General features: G+C 43.2%; 1 protein-coding gene across 1 annotated transcript; it reads left to right on the forward strand.

Annotated features, from left to right (window-relative positions):
• The first annotated feature begins 1,501 nt into the window (after positions 1–1,501).
• Positions 1,502–25,182, forward strand: RPT3 (regulatory particle triple-A ATPase 3). Its single transcript, XM_087700084.1, has 6 exons — positions 1,502–2,062; positions 22,864–23,094; positions 23,389–23,547; positions 23,689–23,841; positions 23,981–24,064; positions 24,935–25,182. Exons 1-6 carry the CDS (start codon positions 1,604–1,606, stop codon positions 25,067–25,069), a joined length of 1,221 nt encoding a protein of 406 aa, XP_087556210.1. The 5' UTR covers positions 1,502–1,603; the 3' UTR covers positions 25,070–25,182.
• The last annotated feature ends 75 nt before the right edge of the window (positions 25,183–25,257 follow it).

Raw genomic sequence — 25,257 nt, forward strand, 5'->3', positions numbered from 1 at the left:
CCCCCCTCTCTCTCATGTGTAGGGCGTAGGTTTTCTCACTCTCACTCTCACTCTCACAATTAGATTAAACTTTTTAATGCAAAATTTTTGTTTAATTAAAATAAGGAGAGAGAGAAATATACAAAGAGCAAAAAAAAAAGAAGAGGAGAGGGAGGGAGGGAGAGAGAGGGGGAAAATAGAGAGAGAATTATAGAGAAGAAATATAAAATTTAAGAGAGAGAGAGAGAAGAAAAGAAAAAAGAAAAGGAGAGGAGAGAGGAGGAGAGAGACAGAGAGAAGAAAATGAGAGAGAAAATAAGAAGAGAGAGAATTTGAACACAAAGAGAGAATCATAGAGAGAGGAAAGATCAAATTTATAAGAAAGAGAAGAAAAAAATTTAAAGAGAAGAAAAGAAAGGAAGAGAGAGAGAGAGAGAGAGAGAGAGAGAGAGAGAGAGAAAGAGAAAATAAGACAGGAAAAGAGGAAGAGAGGGGGAAAAAGAGAAAAGTCTTTTTTAAATTTAAATATTTTGAGAGAGAGAGAGAGAGAGAGAGAGAGAGAGAGAGAGAGAGGAGAAAATTTAAAAGAGAAAGAGAGAGGAAGAGAAGAAAAAGATAAAATTTAAAAGAGAGAGAGGAAGAGAAAAAAAAAGGAAAATTAGGAGAAAGGGGGGAGAAGAAAAGGAGGCGGAGAGAGAGAGAGAATAAGAGAGAGAGAGAGAGGAGAAGAAGAGAGAGAATATAAACATAAAGAGAAAATTATATATAGGGAAAATATAAAATTTACATACTTTAAGAGAGACTGGAGAGAGAGAGAGAGAGAGAGAGAGAGAGAATTATAGAGAGGAAATATAAAATTTAAAAAGAGAGAATAAAAAATAGAGAGAGAGAAGAAAAACGCAAAGAGAAGAAAATGAGAGAGAGAGAAATAGATAAAAGAAACAATTTAAAAAGAGAATGAAGAGAGAGAGAGAGAGAGAAGAAGAAGAAGAAAAAAAAGGGAAAAAGAGGAAAGGGAGAGAGGGGAGTACTTGTCACCTCTCTCCAAATAGGCACCTCATCTTGGCCACTGTTGGGATAAGTGTGCAATGAAATGCGAGAGAAGAAGAAAGAGAGAGAGAAGAAAAACGGGGAGAGAAAAAAGGAGAGAGAGAGAGAATCAGGAGAGGAAAAAAATAACTATAATAGAAGGTAGAGAAAGAAAGAGAGAGAAAATTAGATATAGAGAATTTAAGAGAGAGAGACAGAGAGAGAGAGAGAGAGAGAGAGAGAGAGATTGTTGAGCGAAGAGCATGGCGACTTCGCTCACTGCTTCGAGACAGCAAAACGGCCTAGCATTTTGTGATACAAAATGCGCGCAGAATGCTAGTTACAAAATTATTCGCGTCCAAAATTTCCGGGTTAAAGGTTTTTTGTATGTGCTACCGAAAATGTTTGTTGTGGACAGAAGATGTAGAATATGTTTTGGGCGTCCCACCAACCGCCCTGCATAGGGCCCGAAGCGGGCATCCCTTTATATGCACGCGTTCCTGACCGAGCACGCTTTTGCAAAGAGGGGCATTTTGCTCATACGACGCGCGCATCCCTGATCGAGAGAGTGCGCATTGCAATCCCCGCAGCAGCCATGGCGGTGGCTATGGCCGTCGATTCTCCCCCCCTTCCCAAGTCATCCGACGCCATCTTGGCCGAGCTGGACGAGGAGGATCTCTACACTCGGATGAAAACCCTAGAGCGCCAGCTGGAGTTCCTAGACATCCAGGAGGAGTATGTGAAAGACGAGCAGAAGAACCTGAAGCGCGAGCTCCTGCGCGCACAGGAAGAGGTCAAGCGCATCCAATCGGTGCCACTCGTTATTGGCCAGTTCATGGAGATGGTCGACCAGAACAATGGCATTGTAGGCTCCACGACAGGTTCAAATTACTACGTGCGTATCCTCAGCACCATCGACAGAGAGCTGCTAAAGCCATCAGCATCTGTTGCACTCCATCGCCATTCCAATGCCCTCGTCGATGTACTTCCACCTGAGGCTGATTCGAGTATCTCTCTCTTGTCACAGTCAGAAAAACCAGATGTTACTTATAATGTAGGTTTTTTCTAACCCTTTTCTGCTTGCTAAATGAGTGGATTGTTGTTCTTTTAGATATTTAGTCCCGCAGAGCATGGAATATCACTGTGTTAGGAAATGGCAGTGGTCACTAGATTCGTCAACAAAATGTGTTGTTGGCTGACTGTCATGTCTTCATTTTCTACTGATAGGCTACTACCAAGGTACTCTGAACAAACATTGCTTTATTGAAACAAAGTCCGTTGGGTTGTTATCCTCACATACAGTACTAATGGACGGTTTGGAACTAGCATGGTAGAGTTTATCTTCTGGAGTGTATGCTTAGTCACAGGCTGGAGATACTGCACATAGATCACATAGGGACATGGACCAACCACACATGCAGTGTTATGTTTGACATTCATGCCCAAAAGATTTTAGAAGGCAGTTAGTTCATAGGAATAGCAAGGCATAAGTCATTTGAACGATTTTCTGCATATATGCTGAAATCCTTTTACATATTAAACACTATACCCAATGAATTGACACAAGAATCATTGCAAGGTGTAAGTCATTTGGATTGATTTCAATGTTTACATGTGTGTTGAATGCCTCCAATGAATACATCAAACAATAACCCATGGTGTTGAAGTTAGGATCACTGTGAAGCCTTCTAGATAAGGGGCAAAGTCTTACGTTAAGTAGGTAGCTGATTATCAAGCCACCATTCAATCATGCAAAATGATCGCTACACATGGAAGGATGATAGGCAATTTGGAATAGAGGATTGAAATGGAAAGACAATGTTTTGTCAAAAGGTTGAGCTGCTTGTGTAATCTTTTTTATCAAAATGGCTAAATTGTAATCCACAAGGAGCACCTACAGCCATCATGGAGTTGATTTGATCCTCATGTAGGCTCAATCATTTGGGAAGTAACTAAGTCACCATTGAGATCGACTCATTGAAGGTGGGAACATTAACTTGTCCAATAAGGAGGGTCCATGTTGCCACTAGCCATGCTAACCTCCCAATATCAATTGGGAGTCAATCCTAGTCGATAGAACTCTGTTTGGGATTATTTATTGGTCACTTTATTTACATCATAGGGTTAAAGCTTCTATAGGGCAATAACATTGTTAGTAAGCCCTTAATCTGCAACACTAAGCTTAGCATTAATAGTTAATAGTTAATTCAACAATCAAATTTTGCACAAAAGGGGCTAGAATGCTTCTACTTAGCATAGAGACATTAATTGGCCACAAAGTGTGGTGTCCCTTTTGGTAATTTTTGATGGCTACTCTTTAGGAGGTATGCTTGAGACCAGCCATTGTTGGTCTTGGTTCCTAGTTTGAAAACTATCGATGCTCTAGTCTCAATCTAGTCTTGGGCAATTGACCGAAATAGTAGGTTAGCTTGTAAACCCTAAAACTTAGGCATAAAGCATTAGTTGATCAATGCTCGAAATCAAAAGCAAATGCTCCTATCCTTGTCCAATCTCTTTTCCTTGGATCTTTCTTGCAGTCCTCTCACAATTCAAGGCATTTTATTGCAACAAAAGTCTGCATCCTTTCAACGAAATTTAAATATTGAAATGGCTGTCCAAACTTTGGCCTAGACTTTACATTTAATGTCAAGTGCCCATGTTCTTCATTGGTAAGTGCAATGGTCACCATATCCTAAGCTAGGGTACTAGAATTAGAGTAAATTTTAATTAAAAACCTTAGGTGTGTGTTATTATTGCAAGGGGCTTTTGGAATAGCAAAGGGAATTGTGGAATCTTAGCTTGTACTGATTCCATTAGTAATGAAAGTTAAAGAAATACCGAAAGGGGCACTAGTTTTGGGGCCAACAAGGTATCCAATGTCCAAGATTAAAGTGGTAAAGTGTGCATTTTTAGTATATGTGAATTTTATGCTTGCTATAATTAGTGCTTAATCAGGTTATATATCACCCTATCAAAGGTGGAAGGCCGACTTCACATATATAGTGCCATGATGTTTTATACTACACTACTTCAAGCACTTGGAGTAAAGTCTTTATTAACATGTCTTTTGTTGCTTATATTTCATATTGATGTGTTTAGATGGTCCAATTCAAGTGTGTTGATGTGTATGTAATATTGAGGTTACTAGTATTAAAGTAAGCCACCTTGAAAATATTTGCAATTCCTTGGAGAAGAAATTTATGGATACTCCACCATGGAGTTAGACTTTTCCTTGTGCATTTTCCTTTTGTGCATTCTAGTTTTTAGCATTAAACTTTGCTTGAGACCTTGTAATTTTCTTATATAACGTGTTTTGCCATGGCTTCAATCACTTATGATAAGAAGGGGGGAATCCTAGTTATATATCTTCATATCATTGTACATATAGCTAAGTTTGAATGTGTGTGGGGCTCAAATTCATGGTATACCTCCTATATAAGACCACCCCAAATGCTGTTGCTCCCTCCTGTATGTTATCACCTACACTAGAAAGTCCTTGGGCTGCTATCGTCTATTCTTGGACGGCTCAAAACTACATTTTCCTGTTGTAGGACAGGTCGCTACCTGGTGGTTGCAAATCACATTACTAGCATCTCCTCTCTCTCTCACAACTGCCTTCTCCCTCGAAATGGTTGGAATAGTTTTCCACCAGCCTCCAACATCCTTCTTCCCGTTTGCATGGGCAAGTTTTGCCAAGTGGCAGACTTGTAATCCCATTTTTCAGCCTTATCTCGCTTATAAAATTAAATTTTAGAATAATAATTTGGAAAATTAATTTAATAATTATTTTGGTGCAAAAAAACCCCTTACCAACTAATAATTAAATTGGCTCTACCACTTTGTCTCTCAGGTATCTCGAGCAGTTATTAGCCTCTAGATTAGCATTAATTAATGAATTAATGCCTAGTCTTTAATGTCACTATCGATATTAATGGCCAATAAATTGGTCTAAGCCAAAACCTAGCTCTAGTATCCCCTAGTACTTGTTAGGCATAACTTATTATGACTTTTACCTTTGGCACTTACTGATATCTCATGGTCCCACATCATGAAATAATTAACTTGGATCTCACATGTGCAAGTCACGCTTGCACATTTGATTAACTTTTAATCAAGTGCTCAGCAAAGCATTAAAATTCTCGTCCTCGTGATAGATCTCCCCCTTGAAATCCTTGTTGTTGTCCTTGATTGCATTGCAATGTGGCAAAGCAAAACATTTTGCATTCTGAATTTTCCTAAATGCATGATAGTAAAAACAATGTTTGTCGCTTAACCATGCGAATGCCATTTACTTACAGAAAATTTACAGCCAGCATAAATAAAACATAAGACTCCTAAAGAATCTAGAACTTCTGCCATAAATCCATAAAATGCATTTCTCATTAGCTTATCTCAACTGTTTTGGCCAAACAAGCATAGGAAAGCTGAAACTGAGCATAAACCATGGTTGAACTATCGTAAAACACACTGTTGTCTACAAAACCAAGTGAATACTAGTGAGAATAGATGATCATCTAGCAAAACCAGCAATTGATAATTAATATTGGGTGATCATACATTGATGCAAAGTGATGTATATTGATGCAAATGTATAGTTTCAGAGCTGTAGTTGAAATACACATATACTATCCAATCCCCATCAAACCGCTCTGTTGGAAGATTCTTCGTGAGAAGGTTTGCAGGGTTATCATATGTATGTGTCTTGACAAGCTCAATGCTCTTGCTGTCAAGTACATCCCTAATAAAGTGATACTTCACCTGTATGTGCTTTGTCTTTGCATGAAAGACATGATTCCGTGCTAGCATGACATCACTGTGACTGTCACAGTGGAGGATAGGAACCTCTGTAATACCAAGCTCTCTCACAAGATGTGAGAGCCATAAAGCCTCTTTGCATGCCTCAGTGGCAGCCCCATATTCTGCCTCTATAGTAGACAGTGCAACACACTTTTGTAGCTTGGATATCCAAGAGATTGCTCCACCTGTGAACATGAACACATATCTTGAAGTGGACTTCTTGTAGTTAGGATGGCCAGCATAGTCTGCATCCCTAACCCAATAACATATGACTTCTGCTTACCAAAGCAGATACACAAATCCTTTGTGCCCTTAAGGTATCTCATGATAGACTTCTGCTTCCCAATGCTTTTTGCCAAGATATGCCATGTATCTGCTAACCATTCCCACTGCAAATGCAATGTTAGGACGTGTAGCAACCATAGCATACATCAAGCTACCAACAACTGAAGCATAAGGTATCTTGGTCATTTCAGCCTTTCCATCATCAGATGTAGGGCTGTCATTTGCACTAAGTTTCACATATGGAGGCAATGGTATACTAATGGCTTCCCCCCCTCCATATCGAAACGCTGCAAAACCTTAGTGACATATGCCTGCTGTGATACATAAAGAAGACCCTTTGATCTGTCTTTGAGTATACGCAGGCCAAGAATGTGATTGGCCCTGCCAAAATCCTTCATATCAAAGCTATTGCGTAAACTCTACTTCAAGGAGTCCAAGGCATGAACATCCTTGTGTGCAATCAGCATGTCATCCACATACAAAACCAAGAGAGTAAGGTTGCCATCTGTTGCCTTCTTGGTGTATAAATAATGATCAACTTGAGAACGATGAAATCCTTGAGATTGCATAAATGTATCAAATTTATGATACCATTCTCGTGGTGCTTGCTTCAGCCCGTACAGACCCTTGTCGAGTTTACATACCATGTGCTCTTTCCCCTTTGCAACAAAACCTTTAGGTTGTTGCATATAGATCTCCTAATGCAGATCATCATGTAAGAAAGCAGTTTTTACATCCATCTGTATGAGTTCCATGTCTTTAGATGCAACCAAGCCCAAGATGGGTCCGCAAAAAGTAGTCATTTTGACTATAGGAGAAAAGATTTCATCAAAATTAATTCCATGTTCTTGCTTGTACACTTTCGCAACCAAGCGTGCCTTGTACTTTGGTAGAGAACCAGAAGTGACTTTCATTTTGTAAACCCATTTGCATGGTAGCACTTTTTACCCTTTTGGCAAATGCACCGAATCCCAAGTGCCATTTTTCACGAGAGATTCCATCTTTGACACCCTTGCTTTATGCAAATTTTTACTATCTTTTTTGTCCATTGCTTCTTGGAAGTATGACGACTCACCACAATCTATTAACATGACATAATTAGCCACATAGTTGACACTAGGAACAAACCTATTTGGCTGTCTTTGCACTCAGGTCGACCTATGGACCCAATGGTCAAGATTTGTTGGCTGTTCAGCTTGCAAATCTGCATTAATAGCTTGCTGTTCTGTAGGTTCAGCGTGCTGTACAGCTGGGTCAGGTTGTTCCAAAGGGACATGTTCTTGCTGAATTTGTGGTACATTGTGAGCAAGATCTTGTTGAGTATTTTCAGCATCATTTGTTGCATTTTCAAGAACATTTACATTAGGTATTTGCTGCTGTCTAATGGGCATTCTGTGCTGTCCTATTGGTACATTCTCCCGGAATACAACCCTTTTGACCTCCTTTGTCTTTTCGGGCTGTTTGTGCATGCGATCTTCCCAGAAGATAACGTCATTGTTGCGTACTACTTTTCTCTTCTTGGGATCCCACGATCGATACCCCATCTCACCTTCATCACCATATCCTAGGAAAATACATTTACAGGACTTTACAAAGTTTGTTGCATTTTTCCTTACAAATGTGCACAAATGCCTCGTAGTCAAACGCTCTCAAGTGAGCATACAAAGGTGCCCGACCATGCTTCTTGAAGGGCTCGTCCCCCCCCCACCCCACCCAAAACCACAAGACCTGTTTGGACGTGTTTGGTGATCGATTAATCAATTGTACATTTGTCATAACAGTCTTTGCCCAAAATCCATGAGGTAAAGCAGCATGCGACAACATTGTATGGACCTTGTCTTGAATGGTCCTGTTCATATGCTTTGTAGCAACATCATTTTGGGGTGGATTATTAAGAGCAGTGAGTTCCCTTTTAATCCCTTTGCTGTCACAAAAGTCCTGAAAGGCATTGGACATATATTCTAGCGAAAGCACTTTATTGTCTTGCTGGTTTGATTTTCAGCAAGTGCCAAGAATTTTTTAGATTTATCCAAGGCCTCGTCTTTGCAACGGATTGGATAAACCCATAATTTGCGTGTGGCATTATCAACAAAGGTAATGAAGTATTTCTTTCTCTGAGTAATCCTAAGTTTAAGGTTGTGAAGAAAAAGGTGATTGAGTGCACATTAAAAGATGTGTCAAAAGAGTTCTCAGCTGTGGATGCACAATCCATTTGTGATAGGGTTGGTATTAGCACATCGACTTACTCAAAGATATTCAAAGGTGTGAAGGTCCTAGAGATAATCTTGGGATTTGATATACATCTGAATGTATCAACTCTAAGGGTGAAGACTTTAGAGAAAGATTTTTTATGTGATGTTTGAGCATGTTTACCATAAATACAATGATCACACTGTTCCAAATCAGCATACCTCAAAGATGGCAAATAATCCAAGGGAGAAAGCACTTTCATTCCAGTTTGACTCATGTGTCCCAATCGGCTATGCCACAAAGAAACACTCGGCTGCTCGGTTGTGGTGACTATATGGTCACGCACACTAGATACATGCAGAGGATACAAAGTATCACTTTTGGAACCCTTGGCAACAATGTGAGAGCCCTTGCAAATTTTCCATTTGCTATCTCCAAAGGTGGTGTGATAGCCTTCATCATGTGGTTGCCCTGTGCTTATCAAGCTCTTCTTGAGCTGAGGTACACGCCTCACATTATGCAAAACTAGTACAGAGCCATGGTGAAATTCCAGTTTCACACTGCCAATGCTTGTAATTTTACATGCATAGTTATTTCCCAAGTGGACAACACCACGTACACCACCATTTTAGTCAGAAAACCACTCATGATGCGGTGTGACATGAAAAGATGCACCTGAATCAAGTATCCAAGTGTGCATATCATCCTTAGAATCTGCTATCAATGCATGTGCACTCAAAGAAGAAATAGTAAGCACATCACCATCACTGCCATTCTCATGAGTGACGACATTAACTTCTATTTTCACATTGCTCTTCTTTGCAGGCTGGCTGTCCTTCTTCTGAGCGTTGTTGTCTTTGGTGTTTTTGTTTTTGCCTTTCTCTTTCTTCAATTGAAAACAATGTCGTTTGTAGTGCTCTTTTTTGCCACAATGATGGCGCTCCACGTTTTTGCCATGAGACTTGCTGCGTGCTCTATTTGCAAAACTGCCCTTTTACTGAAATCTGCCTCTAGTGTGCAATACATTAGAAGACTTGTTTGCTGAGTTATTTTGCCTATTTAGATCTTCCATCAGCAAAGTGTAAAGAAGTACCCTAACATAGAAACATAAACAGAAATCGTACGACAAAGCACAGACTGATAAAAGAACATAGTTAGGGTTAGGGTAACTTAGAGACAATGAACATAGTGAATAAATGAAATGATATAACTACTGAATAATATGATGCTCCAACAACAAACATACTATGCAGTGAATGAATAACGAATCTCGAACTCATGTATCTCAAGGATCAGGGCAGGGATAATGAGTTGGAGAGTGTGTCGTACTCCAACGGATCCCGAATTGCAGCAAGGAAGCCTCTGGATGTCGAACACAAGCAAACGCAGCAGTGAGAAGCTGGACTTGATGCAGACGACAGCGAGGAGAGAAAAAGACTAAAAACGCAAGTAGGACAGCTTGCAGGAGAGAGAAAGACTAAAAACGTAGGCAGTAGGATTGTGATGATGTGGCGGACTGTACGGTAGCAGGTCTGCACAGGAACAACAGTCGCTTGACTGGAATCAGCTTCAAACTGCGTGAAGAGGGCTGGAAATTAGGTGCCAACTGATGGAGACAGCAATGGACAGCTTTGGTTGAGATGTCCTTTGCGAATGGGGTGTGGGCAACAAGCTGAAACACGTGAAATCTGCAAAAATGAGATTGAACAAGAGTGGAGGGCTGGTCGCCTATTTATAGAAAATTAGGGTTCTAGATCCTCTCCCACTTAACTCTCTCGATCCGCTCCCCATTTTAGGGTTTTGACTAAAATAAGCCTAAAATAAGCATATTTTTGGGTTGTTTAAGTGGCTAAGTGCATTTCTTAGCACAATATCCCCTTTGAGGCCCAAAATAGGGCTAGAAAAGTAGGCCAGCCTAAATTTTGATTTACCCCAAGGCGTCCCACCCCAAAGTAGCGAGGGGATTAGACAAAGGGTGCACGTCAGCTGCCCAGTGGCCTAGCAAGACTACAGAGGCGATGGTTATCTTACCAAGGGAGCCCAAGTGATCACCCCAGAGACGTTAGGGCATCGGACCAAGGGTGCTCGTCGGTTGCCCAAGGGCCCTCTCTATCGAGGGCGTGTTATGAAATTGATTTAACAACTGTGCGTAGTGCAACAACTGTCACTCAAACTCATAAAATGCGGGCATCCGAGGTTGTGAAATCAATTGCTGCACAAGAGGGAAATATTTTCTTGGTATCTTGTTAAGGAACAGGGTAACTTAATCATCAAATTGAGAACTCAATGAGAAGACGCCAATACTCAGCCAACTTGACTTTCAAGTCATTCTTGTTTGTGATTTTAAAACTTTGGAGCTTATGATTTAAATTGATGCAACGAGTCCTATTCGGAGCGGCATAATGGTCAAACAAATGTGCCCAACGCTGGGATGCTAAGTCGAAATGCTAAAGTTAAAAGTAAAACTTCGACAATAAGCCGTGCAGAAGCTTGATAATAGTGGAGGTGTTTCAAGCCTTCCATGAGGGGATGACCTTGTATGGAACAAGTGGAGCGTTGAAACGTGTCTTGTCATTAAAAGCATGCTTGGCAGATGAGGAGCTAGAGCTATGAGGTGTTTATGAAGGTGGATAGGTGGGGTAGTGTGGAGGATAAGGAGGAGAAGGGGGTGATGGTGGATAGGTAAAAATAGGTTGTTGATGTTTAATGAGTGCAATTGATGCGGAGGTAGGGAAACTGTCCTAGTTCCACGTGGTATCATAGGTGGAGATAGAGGCACTAGGACACGATAGCCTTGCCCAAATGTCGATTGGGGCATGGTGGATAGGCAAAAATAGACTGTTGATGTTTAATGAGTGCCAATTGATGCAGAGGTAGGGAAACTGTCATAGTTCCATATGGTATCGTAGGTGGAGATAGAGGCACCAGGACACGATAGCCTTGCCCAAATGTCGATTGGGGCACAACATAATGATTGGATGGTTCATTAGGTAATGCCATGGAAGCGAATTGCGATACTAGACGATCCACACTCGAGTATGTTTGGGAGGCTCTCCCAAAGGGACAACCCAAAAGTGTGTGTGTGGGAGGTTGAGCCTTCGTCACAAATACACCACTTGGTAGCGGGTATATGGAGGTCCTAAAGGTTGTGCCTAAGTGTACAGAATCCCCCCCGATGTGGTGTGTGGTGGTAAATGTGATTCACTTAATGAAAGTGGAAAGGAAAGTGTAGCGGAAGATGAGGGAGGGATTGGTCGAAGGCCAAATGGATTAGTGATAGATATTGTAGGAAGCATGGTTGGTTCATTTTGTCTATTAAATGCATTGGATGAAGATGCACCTATTGCAAATTGACCATGAGAAATAAAATCATTTGAATTTCCATTCACAGAGTGGGAGATGCAGCAAGAAGAGGAGACATGTGCTGATGTTGAGGGAGATGCAACAATTCATGATACACATGATGATGAGGCTAGCACTTCAGGAGTAGCTAGATCAGCCTTAGATCATGATCATGATCTTTGATCTAGTTTACTCATCACGAGTCTCATGATACATGACACATGTACATTATATATGATATTATGATCATTGATGATTGACACTTGGGTTGTTGGCAGTTGTGCCATGCTGATATTATATTTGTGCTTGAGTCTTGCAGCCTTGCAGTTGCTCTTTGGGCTATTTTGGCATGCTGCATTTTGCTTCAGTCTAGAGATTAGACTTTATTTTTGTACTCTTTTTTGGGGCAATGAGCATATTCTTTCGAAGATTAGACTTCAATTTCATATTTGTAATCTTTTAAGTTTTTGGGCAATGGGACCATAGGCATGTTCTTGTAGCTTAGACTTTAAAGTTTAGTTCATTGTTCATTGTTTTATCATTTATGGCATATGTATTATGCATTTTATTATTTATAATTGAATAGCTTACCTCTTGAGCCTTGTAAGTTGCAATTTAATTTCTAATGAGTAGTTTTAGAATGATGCATGATATCTTAAAGTTAAAACTTAAAATGATTTGTCCTTGTGGATTATATACCTTGGTTTTAAGTTTTAACACTCCAGAGTCCACATGGATTATGAGTGAAATATTAATTTTTTTTTATGAATTTTAATTTTTTAAATGCCGTTTCCGTTTCTACGTCCCCGTTCCCTATTTTTGGCGTTCCTGCCCCCGTCCCCGTCCCCGTCCCCATCCCCGTTCCCGTTGCCCGTTTCATGTTTCTATGATAAGGGACTCCCTTCATAGCATTTACTTCCACGTTATCTTTTGGGCTATTGGCTTTACTAAGCTTAAGGTAGGAAGGTAAGGGTATGAGTAAGTCTATCTTGCTGTCCATGACCTCCTTGTGCTCCTATTTGCTGTCCGTCATCATCTGGCAAAAAAATAACCAGTTGATTATCAGTTTCAGCTTGTGGTACAGCACCTTGAGGCTCATTATCTGAAGTAATAGGTGGCTGCAAATTTTGAAATTTGACCTTTTTCATATCTTTATTAGAGGCTAAAGTACCTTTCAACAATTTTGCCCCATTAAACACAACATTACGGCTGCGAATAATTTTCTTGGACTGAGGTAATCACACTCTGTAGCCAAATTCACCCTCATCACCATAGCCTATGAAAATGCCTTTGGTGGATTTTGGGTCAAGTTTGTTCCTCAGCTCATCTCTAACATGCACAAAAGCATCACAACTAAATATGCATAAATGGTCATATGAGGCCGATTTGCCAAACCAAATCTCCTCAGGGATGCCATTATTTAAGGACATGTTTGGAGAGCGGTTGCAAATGTGAACCGCGGTTTTGAGTGCCTCTCCCCAAAATTCATGAGGGAGATTAGCAGTGGACAGTATGCATCACACTCTTTCACATAAAGTTCTATTATATCTTTCAGCCATCCCATTTGAAGAAGGGCTGTAAGGAGTTGTAAGCTCCCTCTTAATTCTATGGAAGTCACAAAAGGACTTGAATTCAATAGATGTGAACTCACCCCCATTATCAATTCTCAAGCATTTCAACTTTCTATCTGTCTGAGTTCTCACAAATGCATGAAAAGTTTTAAAAATAGCAAAAACTTCACTTTTATTTTTCAATAGGTATACCCAAATCTTTTTGGAACAATCGTCAATAAAGGAGACAAAATATGCAGCACCACCCAATGATTTCATGGGCATACTACATACATCAGAATGCACCAAGTCTAAGACATTGAACTTACGAGAGACACTAGAGTAAAATGAGTTTTTTATTTGCTTTCCAAACTGACACTCATTACAAAAGTCAAGTTTAGAGCTTTTTCCATCAACTCTCTTCAGAGAGATAAGGACATCAAGTCCTTTTTGGATCATATGGCCTAATTTCTTATGCCATAACTCCAAATGACACCCAATTTCAGCAATTGCAAGAAACTTGCCATTCAAGGCTTTAGAGTGCAAACAATACAAAGTGCCCTTCTTGGTTCCTTTTGCAATCAGTATGGAACCCTTTTTCACTTTCCATAAACCACCACCAAACTGTGTAGTGTAACCATGTAAGTCAAGCGGACCAACAGATAGTAAACTCTTTTTAATGCCAGGCACATATCTGACATCTTTCAACACAAGCTCTTGCCCATTGTCTAAAGACAAGTGTACAGTGCCAATTCCATCAATGCTGCAAGCATGGTTATTTCCAAGTTACACCTTTCCATAAATGTTTGCATTGAACATAGCAAAACACTCCAAGCAAGGAGTTACATGGAAAGATGCACTAGAGTCTACAATCCAAGTCCGAGTGACACCATCATCAATTGACAAAAGTATATCAATCACATCAGCCTTGGTAATCTGTATATCCTACATGTGACATACAAGGGCATCATAATCAATTGCACATAATACATCAGCCTCTGTATTCGAAAGCTTCTCTATGACCACACTGGAGGCCTCATTGGCTTTTTCCTTGCCTTTGGTTGCCTCAGATGCATCTGTCTTATCCTTCTTTTTGTTTCCTGCATTCTTCTTTCTCTCTTGTTCCTTCTTGTAATACCTGCAATCAAGTTTCTTGTGGCCCTTCCGACCACAATGATAGCAAGTAATGTCACTCTTTTCCTTTCCTTTGCTCTTGCTTCTGTTTCTCTGTCTTGCATTTGCATTTTTCTTTTCAGCCCTGCCTCTTACATTATAAGCTGAGTTGCTGCCTTTTTTTCTAGACATATTCTAATTTCTTCATTCAAGATTGAACCCCTCACCCCATCATATGAGAGATTGGGGTTATTGCTGAGAGAAACCACCAAGGTCTCCCAAGAATCAGGGAGTGTCATGATAAAAAAAGTTGCCCTCAACTTATCATCAAAATCCAAATTTGCATTCTTGAGTTGATTTAAAATGCCAGTAAATGGACTCAAGTGCTCAGTTGCAGGCTTTGACTCATCTAGTTGCATGTTCACCAACTTGCGCATTAAATGCACCTGATAAAAAAGGTGTGATCTCATAGGTAGTTTTCAGCTTCTCCCATATTGCATAACTTGTATCTATACCCTTAATGTCTGTCAAGATGTCATCAGTGACACCCGTCTTAATGTAAGCCACAACCTTTTTGTTTACTTTGGCCCAATCTGCATCAGACATTCGTGCGGGTTTATCTTCTTGCAAAGCATCCTCACAATCCTTTAGGAACAATATGCCTTGCACACGGTCTTTCCAAAGGTCAAAGCCATGACCATGAAACTGTTTGATTTCCATTAAACTCTTGATGTTTGAACTGGAAGAAGTTGCAGCCATTTTATCACGAATACAAGAGTAAATGCCCTGGACTGTAAAAGCACAAGCTGAACCAGCAAACACATTGCTCTTCTTCCTCAAACAGTAATAAATCTTTGCTGTTTTATATGAACCAGCCACCACACGGGCAAAAAATGCAGAAATTTACGAAATTCTGTACAAAGCCCCAAAATTTCAGGTCCAAAAGTGCATAAGTGTCAGCCAATCTGACCTAGCTGAGCAAAATTTTACTAATACATGAAAAGCCCCAATTTTTTGGGATCCAATGTCAAGAAATTTTACCCAAAAGAGCGAAATTCTGACAAATTTGGCAAAATCCCCAATTTAATTGAGGTCACTGCATGCAGTGTCTACAATTTCTGACTTGAATGTTGTTGTCAAGCGTGGATGAGATCAAAATCGGGAAAAGTCCTAAATTTTTGGGCCAGATTTGCTCAAATTTGTGACCTGTGCTTCAACGCATGAAACCCGGTCAAAGGAGGGGATTTCAAAAGAGATTTGAAAGAAAATAAAGTTTTTATGATGGGGGGAGGGTCCGTTGACCCGTCAGGTGGGTCACGTGACTTGTCAGGTGTCACGTCGCCTACGCCTGTCCGTCTGTCACCTGCGGCCGACTGCCGCGCACACAACGCGCCCGGACTGCTCGCCTGCGCCCGCTGCTGCCCGACACGAGCTCTGGTTCCTTGTTGGGCCTGTTGTGAGGTCGTCTGGTTTCAGATGGTGCCTTCACGCTGGTCACAGGCTGAGCCTGTTACAGGCTGCCTGCTTGTTGCCTGAGCTGAGAGCCCGCGACTCCTGCTCGATTGACCTTCTTATGCCTCGAGGTGTTCGCGAGCTGACGGTTGTTGCCCGTTAGTCTCGGAACTGACATCTAGAGCCTGTGGTCTCAGGAAACGCGCACTCTGTGCTCTAATACCAGTTGTTGGAGCTTTGCTGGGGATGTGCAGCAGTTCGAGAGAGAGAGAGAGAGAGAGAGAGAGAGAGTGTGCGTGAAGAGCGCGCGATCTGCAGGTTCGATGGCGACATGTCGCCACTGCCCCTCTTGACACAGACCTTCGCCTGTTCCATCTACGCGCTGCCGTTTCTAGCCTGACGTCCCGCTCGCCATACTTGCACGCCTGCTTACGCCTGTTCTGTCCGCCGCCTGCCTGCCCCTGTCGCGTGTCCTCTCGCCCGCCCCAGACGACTGCCTGCCCTGTCCTGCCAGTCGACAGCCTGCTCTGTCGCCTGTCCTCTCGCCCGCCCCTGACGATTGCTGCCCTGTCGCTTGTCAGACGCCCTGGTCTGACCACCGCCATCGCCTGCCAGATCTGTCCGCCCTTGCCTGTCGGACGCCACCCTCGCCTGTCGGACACTGCCCTCACCAGTCAGCTACCGTGGTCGTCGCCCCCGCGAGAGGCCGTATCCCCTGTTCGTGCCTGAGCCTGCGCCTCTGGGCTCTGCGATCTGCACACGGAGGCAGTGCAGCCTTGTCTTTCCACAGACACCGACAGAGCGAGAGAGAGAGAGAGAGAGAGAGAGAGAGAGAGAGAGAGAGAGAGAGAGAGAGAGAGAGAGAGAGAGAGAAGCCAGAAGCCAGAAGACAGAAGACAGAAGACAGCAGTATGGCTGGCCTGGATATGGATTTTCTCGACCGGACGGTGGCAGCCCTTGGCCCTGATTCCGATACCGAGGAGCCGGAGGATATGGTGCCCTGCACGGAGGAGATGCCTCCGGGCTCTGAACTACCGCCTGCAGGCAAACGCTCCAAGCATACTCCTGACGAGCCAATGGGTCCTCAGGAACGTTCCTATGCGCAGGTTGCCTCTGATCCTGTGGATTCGCAGGAGATAGGCTGGGAGCATCTGCTGGACTTTGCCAATACTCTGCTTGGCGATTATGTCCAGCACAACAATGAAACTTTTTCTGATGCGGGAACTGATGATGTGCTGGAAGCCACGGTGGACCCGAAATCAGTCTTGCGGTCCTTCTCAGTGTTTTATGACCGTGCGGTCATACTTTTCTTCACTGGCAGAATCCCCGTGCTTTCACATATTCGCCAGTGGATGCATCATTTATTGCAAGGGGAGTGTGTTGAGGAGATCTTCCTTGGACCTCGCGGCTTTTATGAGGTGCTGTTGAAATCAGAAACGCATCGCGCTGAGCTCCTGTCCAAGCTGCCATTATTCTTTGATCGCCGCTTGGTCCATGTTGTACCATGGCGCCCGATGGCCGATTTCCAGCGTCTGCTTCAACGAGAATGCCCGGTATGGGTGGAAGTGGAAAATTGTCCGGCAGTTTATTGGCCATTGTTGAAGGATGCGATGGCTGTTGTGGGCACAGTGCTGGTGCCCCCAAGCCTCAGGGCTATGAATCGAAACCGTTTATGCATGTTATGGGACACAGCCAGGAAAAGGCCTGTGTGGCTTCGCCTCAATTGTTCTGGCATGCATCCCTTGCATTTTCGCTTGAAATGGGGCAATTTTGCAGGCCACTGCTTTTCATGTGGTAAATTGGGGCATTTCATGGCCGAATGCCCTGAAAGGCAACCGTCTTCCGAGGATGCGCAGGTTGTGCTGCCAAAGGATGACATGGTGCTTGATGCCCCGACACAGGAGGCCCTTCAGCCGCCAAATGTCGTGGATAAAGGCAAACAACAGGTCCTGGGTTTGGACTCTCGCAGCACTGATTGGATTGAGGCCCGTCCAAAAAAAGGTAAAAAGTTGGATGCAGGCATGGCGGATCCTGGGCCTACTACTTCACAGGATTCCGTGCGCACGTATATGCGCAGGAAAGAAATGTTCACTTCACAGCTGGCTGCGCGTACTATAGCCCCGTCTGCCCCCCGTAATCAGTCTACAAGGAAAGCCTATACAGACGGCCCCAAGGGCCCACCTGCTAAGCTGGCGTTTGATACAAAAGGTAATGTGATTACACCCTGGGATCAGCGTTATCCCCGCCCTGCTCCCAAGGCAGTGGATTTTCCTTCTACCTCTAAAGCAGGTCGCCAGAATTCGTATGCAGTATTGGCTGATTTTCTGGATGCGGGTGTCCTAGATGCTCTCGCGGAAAAGGTGAAATCGAGGCAACAACCGCCTCGTTCCTGACTTCCTTTTTTTTGAAGATATATGAAGATAGCCACGTGGAATGTGCGAGGCATTTGCTGTCGCCATAAGCAACATGCCATGTGGACTGTCTTGCATGAGAACCAGTGGGATGTATTGTGTGCAGTTGAGCACAAAAGTCACGCTGAAGCAGGCAAAATTGTGGATTGTCATGGATTCTGTCTGTTTTATGCAGGGACACATGCTACGCACTATTCGGGCGTGCTGATGATTGTCCATGAAAAATACCAGCCTGTTCTTGTCAAAAATGATGTGCAGGGCCGCTTTCTGGTAATCGAAGTCTTATTTGAAGGAGAAATTTTATGGTTGCTGGGCCTCTATGCTCCAAACGATCCTGCCTCCCGACGGGATCTTTGGTCGACTTTGCAGGGCTCCATGTCACTTGGCCGAAGGGGATTTTTGATGGGAGATTTCAATATGTGTGTTGACTCTTCTCAGTCCACTTCGGGGCATTCGGTAATGGATACGCCGGAAAGCCGGGTGTGGAATTCCTTTGCTTTGCGCGTGCTTAAGCAAGATCTTTGGTCGTGGCTTCACCCTTCTTTTTCAGGCTTTACTTTTCATTCCGCACAATATGCCACTACTTGGTCGCGGTTGGACCGAATGTATATCATGCAAGGGGATGATTTTCTTCCCGAAATGCTGGAAATGCAGGTCTTGCAGCAATATGTGTTGTCGGACCATTTCCCCCTCCAGTTTGAGATGCGGGCACAATCTATTGCACCTTTTACGCAGTTGCTGGATAGGCTCCCTTTACGTTTCAACTCCTCTTATTTGACGCATCCAATTTTTCAGGGCTATATGCAGCAATTGATTGAGAGATTCTTATTGGACTTCGCCTCTGACGGCTTGGCAGCATTTGCGCGGCTGCTTTCTAATGTGCAGCGGGTTGCTCGGCAGTATGGGATTCATCATGCCTCTCTTTGTCGGCGACGTCGACATGCAGCAGAGGACTTACTGGCTTTGGTCCGTTCCTTGCTCGTGGATTCCCCAGATGATGATTTTCTGCTGTCACTGGAAAGGCGTTTGGCCCATCTTATTCAAGTATTTTAGTTGAAATCTTATCAGCAGGCCAAGCTGCATAACTTGACTGACACATTGCACGATAGTGCCTGCCAGTCTCATAAGTTCTTTCGCGCCTTGCATGCTTCTCCGGCTCGCGAAAATATGACTAGGCTCCAGGATTCGGAAGGTCGCATGGTCACTGATCCGCAGACCATTGTCACCATGTGCAGAAATTATTTTATGGAACTTCTTGGTTCTTCTCCCTCGCCTTCTAACCAGGTTACGCATGCCCGCGCGGCCTTCTATCATCTGGTCCGTCAGCAGGTTCCACTTGATATGCAAGCCACTTTGGAGGCGGATATTTGTGAGAAGGAGGTTATGGATGTTTTGTTGCATCTGCCTAAGGATAAAAGTCCTGGTTGGGATGGTCTCACTAATGAATTCTTTGAGCATTCGGCCGCGCAGTTGGTGAAGCCATTGGCGGTCATGTGTCAGCAGGTTTGGGAAACAGGGGTCATGCCCTCCTCATGGAAAGAAGGCCTTATCAAATTGATTCCCAACGTCCCTTCGCCGTCAAAGCTGCAACACTGGAGACCAATTTCTTTGATGGGCTCGATGTATAAAATCTTCTCCAAAGTGCTGGCGAATCGGCTTCACAAGCACCTTTCCGCTATTGTGCATCCTCTCCAATATGGTTTCATCAAGGGCCGCAACATTCTCCATAATATCTTGAATGTGCAAATGGCTATTGACTATGCGCGGCATTCCAGTCAGGAAGTGGTCTTGATTCAACTGGACCTGGAAAAGGCGTTTGACTATGTGGACTGGTCTTTCATTGCAGATCTCATGTCTGCTATGGGCTTTGGTACCCGGATGTCCCGATTGATCTACACCATTAGTGCTGCGGCTTCTTCTAGAGTTATGCTCAATGGTGGGGTTACAGAGCCATTTGTCCTTGCTCGCTCGGTCAGACAGGGTTGCCCTTTGAGTCCTCTCTTCTTTGCCCTGGCGACTCACCCGGTCCTTTCAATGTTATCCTCAATGGCGGCTTCGGCTCAGCTGGCCGGATTGTCTCTTCCTTTGGGGTAGCACTTCATTAGCCAATCTTTGGCTGATGATACCTTTATGATTTTGCGGGCAGACAGGGACAACATTCGAAAGGCATTAGATGTTTGGACGCTCTTTGGTCAGGCCTCTGGTCTTCGCATCAATGCCTTTAAGTCGGCCATTCTCAGTTGCACGGAGCCTGATTTACAGTCATTAGGCTGGCAGGGTCAGGTGGTTTCCCGTGGATCCATTGTCAGGCATCTTGGATACCCGTTGGGAGTGGATGTACGGCCAAAGGACCTACTGGAGTGGATTTCACAAAAACTGGCGACGAAGTTTATGTATTGGAAGTCGCAAGCGTGGCCATTCCATGTGCGCCTCAAAGTTGCTCAGACCATTATGCTACCAATGCTAACGTATTTCCTGCCATTGCTGCCATGGACGCCTACTACTTTGAAGGCTCTTACTCATCCTATTCGTTCCATGCTATGGAAGAAGGACTCCCTGCAGGCAGGCATTTCATGGATTTCATGGTCGCATACATGTATCCCTAAATGCATGGGTGGTGGCGCTATTTTGGATGCAGAAACTCATATAGTGGCTCTTCGTTGGTCTCTTTTTCGTGCCATGTGTGTGGATCATCACCCGTGGACCATCATAGCCCGTTATTTTCTTGAGGACAGCGGGCTACGCCACGGTAACACACGTCTTCGGGCCTCCTGGTAGCATGTCCTTAATTCTGACTCTCGATTTTCCAGTCCCTCTTCCTCTTTGTTACTGCACTTGGTCGGCTCTTGGAAAGTGGTGCTCCAAAAGGCCTGTTGGCATCCAGTAGGGGACCGCGTGCAGTCTAACTCCTTTCAGCTGGAATTGTTGGCAGTATCCAGATTACTTTCATGGGAAGACAAACATCAGCTCAGACCGAGATTTAACTGCATGGCCCGTTTAGGTCTGACTTCGATTGCGGATGCTACCCTTGCCACTCGCAATGTCCTCGCATCGTTTCGGACTGCTAGGAGACTTTTCAGGATCCCGCGCGGATACCGTGGTTTATGGGAAAAGCTTTTATTGGAGCTTCAGGGTCGGCAACCCTTTCCTGCCCTGGCTGTGGATCGTCCTTGGCAGGACTGGGACCTTGCAGGCAGGTTGAGTCTGGAAAAGGCCTCTATCAATCAGGTGTATCATCTTTTCATTCGAGATCACCACTGGCTGGGTGTGAAAGCTAATACTGTTTGGGGACTGCGGAAATCGCGGACATGGTGGCAGGCAACGCTGATGGAGGGCTGGCTGAATAAGGCACCTTTCAAATGCAAGGTCTTCCTTTGGCGGGTAATGATTGGTGGTCTTCCTCTTGCCTCGGCCCTTTCCAAGCGTCGAATCTCGAATGGCAATTGTTTCTTCTGTACCACTACCGTGGAATCGGTCCGACATCGTTTTCTTTCTTGCTCGCTCGCCAAGAATATCTGGTTACTCTTGTCGCAAATCTGGCAAGCGGTGGTGGGGTCCTCACTAACTCCTTTCGATTGGGTTTTTGTGCGCCCAAAGTACCCCACACCGCCACAGTTACATATGAAGATCTTATTTCACTTTTTCAGATACTGGGGATGCTGGCACATTTGGACCAGGCGCAATGCTTTTCTTTTTGATTCGGCCTCTAATGTACCGAGACATATTGCCAGGCTTAAAGGGCTCTTGCATTGGCAGCTAGATCTCATTCGACACTCCGACTTGCTCCCTCGGGAGGATTTGCATCCCTGGCATATGGCAATTGCCTCTGGGTCGTTGCCATGATTGGTGTAACCTTTGTAGTGCATTAGTACGGGGATTTCCCACACGTTGGGCTAGGGCCCTCGTGTCTCTTGTAATCATGTCATCATGTAATCTTGTACCTTTTCGTAATTAATACAATTACCTTTTACGAAAAAAAAAGAGAGAGAGAGAGAGAGTGTGTGTGTGTGTGTGTAAGTACGATTAGATTTGAGTGTACCAACAAATGTGTTGGTACACAAAGAATAAAATGTATTTATACTTGGGGCACATAAGGGTGCATTCACATGTACAACTGAAGAGTGTGTGTGTACTATACATGGAGTTCAAACGGGCCTTTATCCCAACATGGGGGCCTCTCTATGCAGAGCATACTCATAATGAAGTGAGAGGCTGATCAGTTAAGGCACCAACAAGGCATCTTACCTAACCCTGACCTAAGCTACTTAAGTCAAACTTAATCCACTGAATAGCATCATATATGGAACATAGCTATTTGTGTCACATCAGGTATCAAAACCTCTTCTAAAAGCCACCATTTGAAGTGTACGCAAGTTAGTTGTCAAAGAATCTAGGTTTGAGTAGTTTTTGTGTTTCTTAATCCTTTTGCAAGCAAAGAAGTAGTGAGCTGCCCTTGAAACATACGCATCTAGTTGAATTGCTCTTCTTGTAAGCGTTATGGTGGTGCTCATGTTGGCTTTAGGGATGCTATATACAGAATTTGGATGAGTTTCTATGCATCTTTGCATAATCAGTTTAAGAGTTATCTAACTGACCATGATCATTTATTTTTATTATTGTATGGTAAAATATGTTCACAGATGGGTCACTGTGTACAGAATTTTATGTTCACAGATGATGTGCACTAGTGGCTAACATTGTGGTGTGTTTGACAGGACATTGGAGGATGTGATATTCAGAAGCAGGAGATTCGAGAAGCAGTGGAGCTTCCTTTAACACATCATGAGTTGTATAAACAGATTGGTATAGATCCGCCACGAGGGGTTCTGTTGTATGGTCCACCAGGGACAGGGAAAACCATGCTTGCTAAGGCTGTTGCTCACCATACAACTGCTGCTTTCATTCGTGTAGTTGGATCGGAATTTGTCCAGAAGTATTTGGGTGAGGTAAGTTAGGATGTATGTATTTTAAATGTTACAAATATTTTATCCCAGGATTAAAAGTTTGACTCTAAGGCTTCATCCTTGTACTCTTCTCAATGTTTGCTCTTGCCACACTTCTTGGCTGCCCCTGCTGCTATCATTGTTTGTAGCCCTCATTTAGAATTGGGAATGGGAAATCAATAGCATCAGCAATGCTTGCCTTCCAACTTTTGGAACGAGCTTTGTTTGAACCAGTTGAAAAATGTATATTGGGTCATGTTTTAAAAATTTGTATCTCTTTGACAATCACTTTTGTAGGGTCCTCGAATGGTCAGAGATGTGTTCCGTCTTGCCAAAGAAAACGCTCCAGCAATCATTTTTATTGATGAGATTGATGCAATTGCCACAGCTCGATTTGATGCACAAACTGGGGCTGATAGAGAAGTTCAGCGTATCCTGATGGAACTCTTGAATCAGGTAGACTATTACGGCAGACGAAATGCATGAATTTTAGTATGCCAGCAAATTAATCTATGCCTGATAGATGTCTAGAACTCTTTTATTCAGCTGCATGTGGTTGCATGCTTAACCTTTTGTATTCCCCTTAACTACATGCAGATGGATGGGTTTGATCAAACAGTGAATGTAAAAGTGATAATGGCTACGAATCGTGCTGATACTTTGGATCCTGCTCTTCTTCGCCCTGGACGACTTGACCGAAAAATTGAATTTCCTCTACCAGATCGAAGACAAAAACGTCTTGTTTTCCAGGTTAGCATCTGTTACCACACAAATATCAGTGTTTGCAATCAGAGTTGGGCTAGATCTTTTCCTTTCTTTTTGAAGGTTGCAATCATTAGATGTTTGTCTATCTGTCTGGTTGTACTCAACTTCTCATTGTGCATCACAGGTTTGCACTGCTAAAATGAACCTTAGCGATGAGGTGGACCTTGAAGACTATGTTTCTCGACCTGACAAAATAAGTGCTGCGGAGGTTTGTGTTTTGTTTTTCTGCTTGTACATGTATAAAGTAGACAAGTGTTGAAGGTGCAAATTTGGGAGAGAGCAGTGTTGAATTCCGTTTGTGTGTTCCTTAACTTAAGAAGGATAGTTTGTCTGATTTGAATTGAATCATTCCCAGCCTGATTAATACCTGTAGGGTGTGTATGAATGAGTCTCCATTCCTGCATGGTTGCTCGCCAAAAAAAGAAAATTTTCTACAGCTTGGGGTGCTCATTACAGAAACAGCCTTTGCAGTTCAAGGGATGTCCCAGCATGGGGTGTGTGCTGCCCTTGAGAAAGTTGCCTCTAGTATGAAAATTAGAACATTGGTTGCTGCCTCTGAAATAAGTGGCACAGGGTCTGAAGTTTAAAGTCTCGCGGGAGCAAACCACGAAATTTGTCTGAAAGTGAAAGTTTGGAGCAAATGTGCCGTATAAATCCTAATTTGATTGAGCTGCAAAAGTTGCAAGTCGAGCCTTGACCAAAGCACAGTCAGTTTCATGAGTAGCTTGCAATAAAGCAAGCTTGGGGTCCTTTTTTGCGTTTGCTCTTATTCACCGAACCTTAAACTTTTTTTGTTCATTGTCACATCCCAACTCTGCCCCCACCATGCCATTGAAAGACGGGGAAGGGGAGAGTATACCTGTGTCAGCTCTCTGCAATATTCAGCAGTTGGGGAAGCTTGCTATTCCTGATTGTATTTTCGCAGCATTGGCCCATGTCATTTAGTAGAGAGTATCATGCAGTTGAAGAACATCTGTTTGAATTCCTTACTCATATGCTAGTGTATATATGACTGTCTTAGCCTATCAGAGCCAACTTCACTTACAGTTTTAACTTTGGAATTTGGCTTTTATTTCAGATCGCAGCCATTTGTCAAGAAGCAGGCCTGCATGCTGTACGGAAAAATCGCTATGTCATTCTTCCAAAAGACTTTGAAAAGGGTTATAGATCCAATGTGAAGAAAAGCGACACAGATTTTGAATTTTACAAATAGAAGCTGCATGGTTATTCTGAATACTAGATGTATTTACTTTGGTGAGGTACATTTCACAAACAGAATATTGTTTGGTGAAAATCTCATATATGTTAGTCGGTTTCATTGAATCATATTGGTTATTTTAGTCGAACCATGAAGTCAGTAGTTAAAAAAAGGATCAGTTTTATGACTGAAGTTAATTTAAT

The sequence above is a fragment of the Lygodium microphyllum genome, chromosome 19 (assembly GCF_053477565.2).
Source record: "Lygodium microphyllum isolate KBCC chromosome 19, Lygodium_microphyllum_v1.1.10, whole genome shotgun sequence".
NCBI lineage: Eukaryota > Viridiplantae > Streptophyta > Polypodiopsida > Schizaeales > Lygodiaceae > Lygodium > Lygodium microphyllum.

Bases quoted from the DNA above. Each gene is read 5' to 3' on its own strand.
- RPT3 (XM_087700084.1), top strand. From the start codon at position 1,604: ATGGCGGTGGCTATGGCCGTCGATTCTCCCCCCCTTCCCAAGTCATCC. The intron at 23,095-23,388 runs GTAAGTTAGGAT...TCACTTTTGTAG, and splicing joins TCCAGAAGTATTTGGGTGAG to GGTCCTCGAATGGTCAGAGA. The intron at 23,842-23,980 runs GTTAGCATCTGT...TGTGCATCACAG, and splicing joins AAAAACGTCTTGTTTTCCAG to GTTTGCACTGCTAAAATGAA.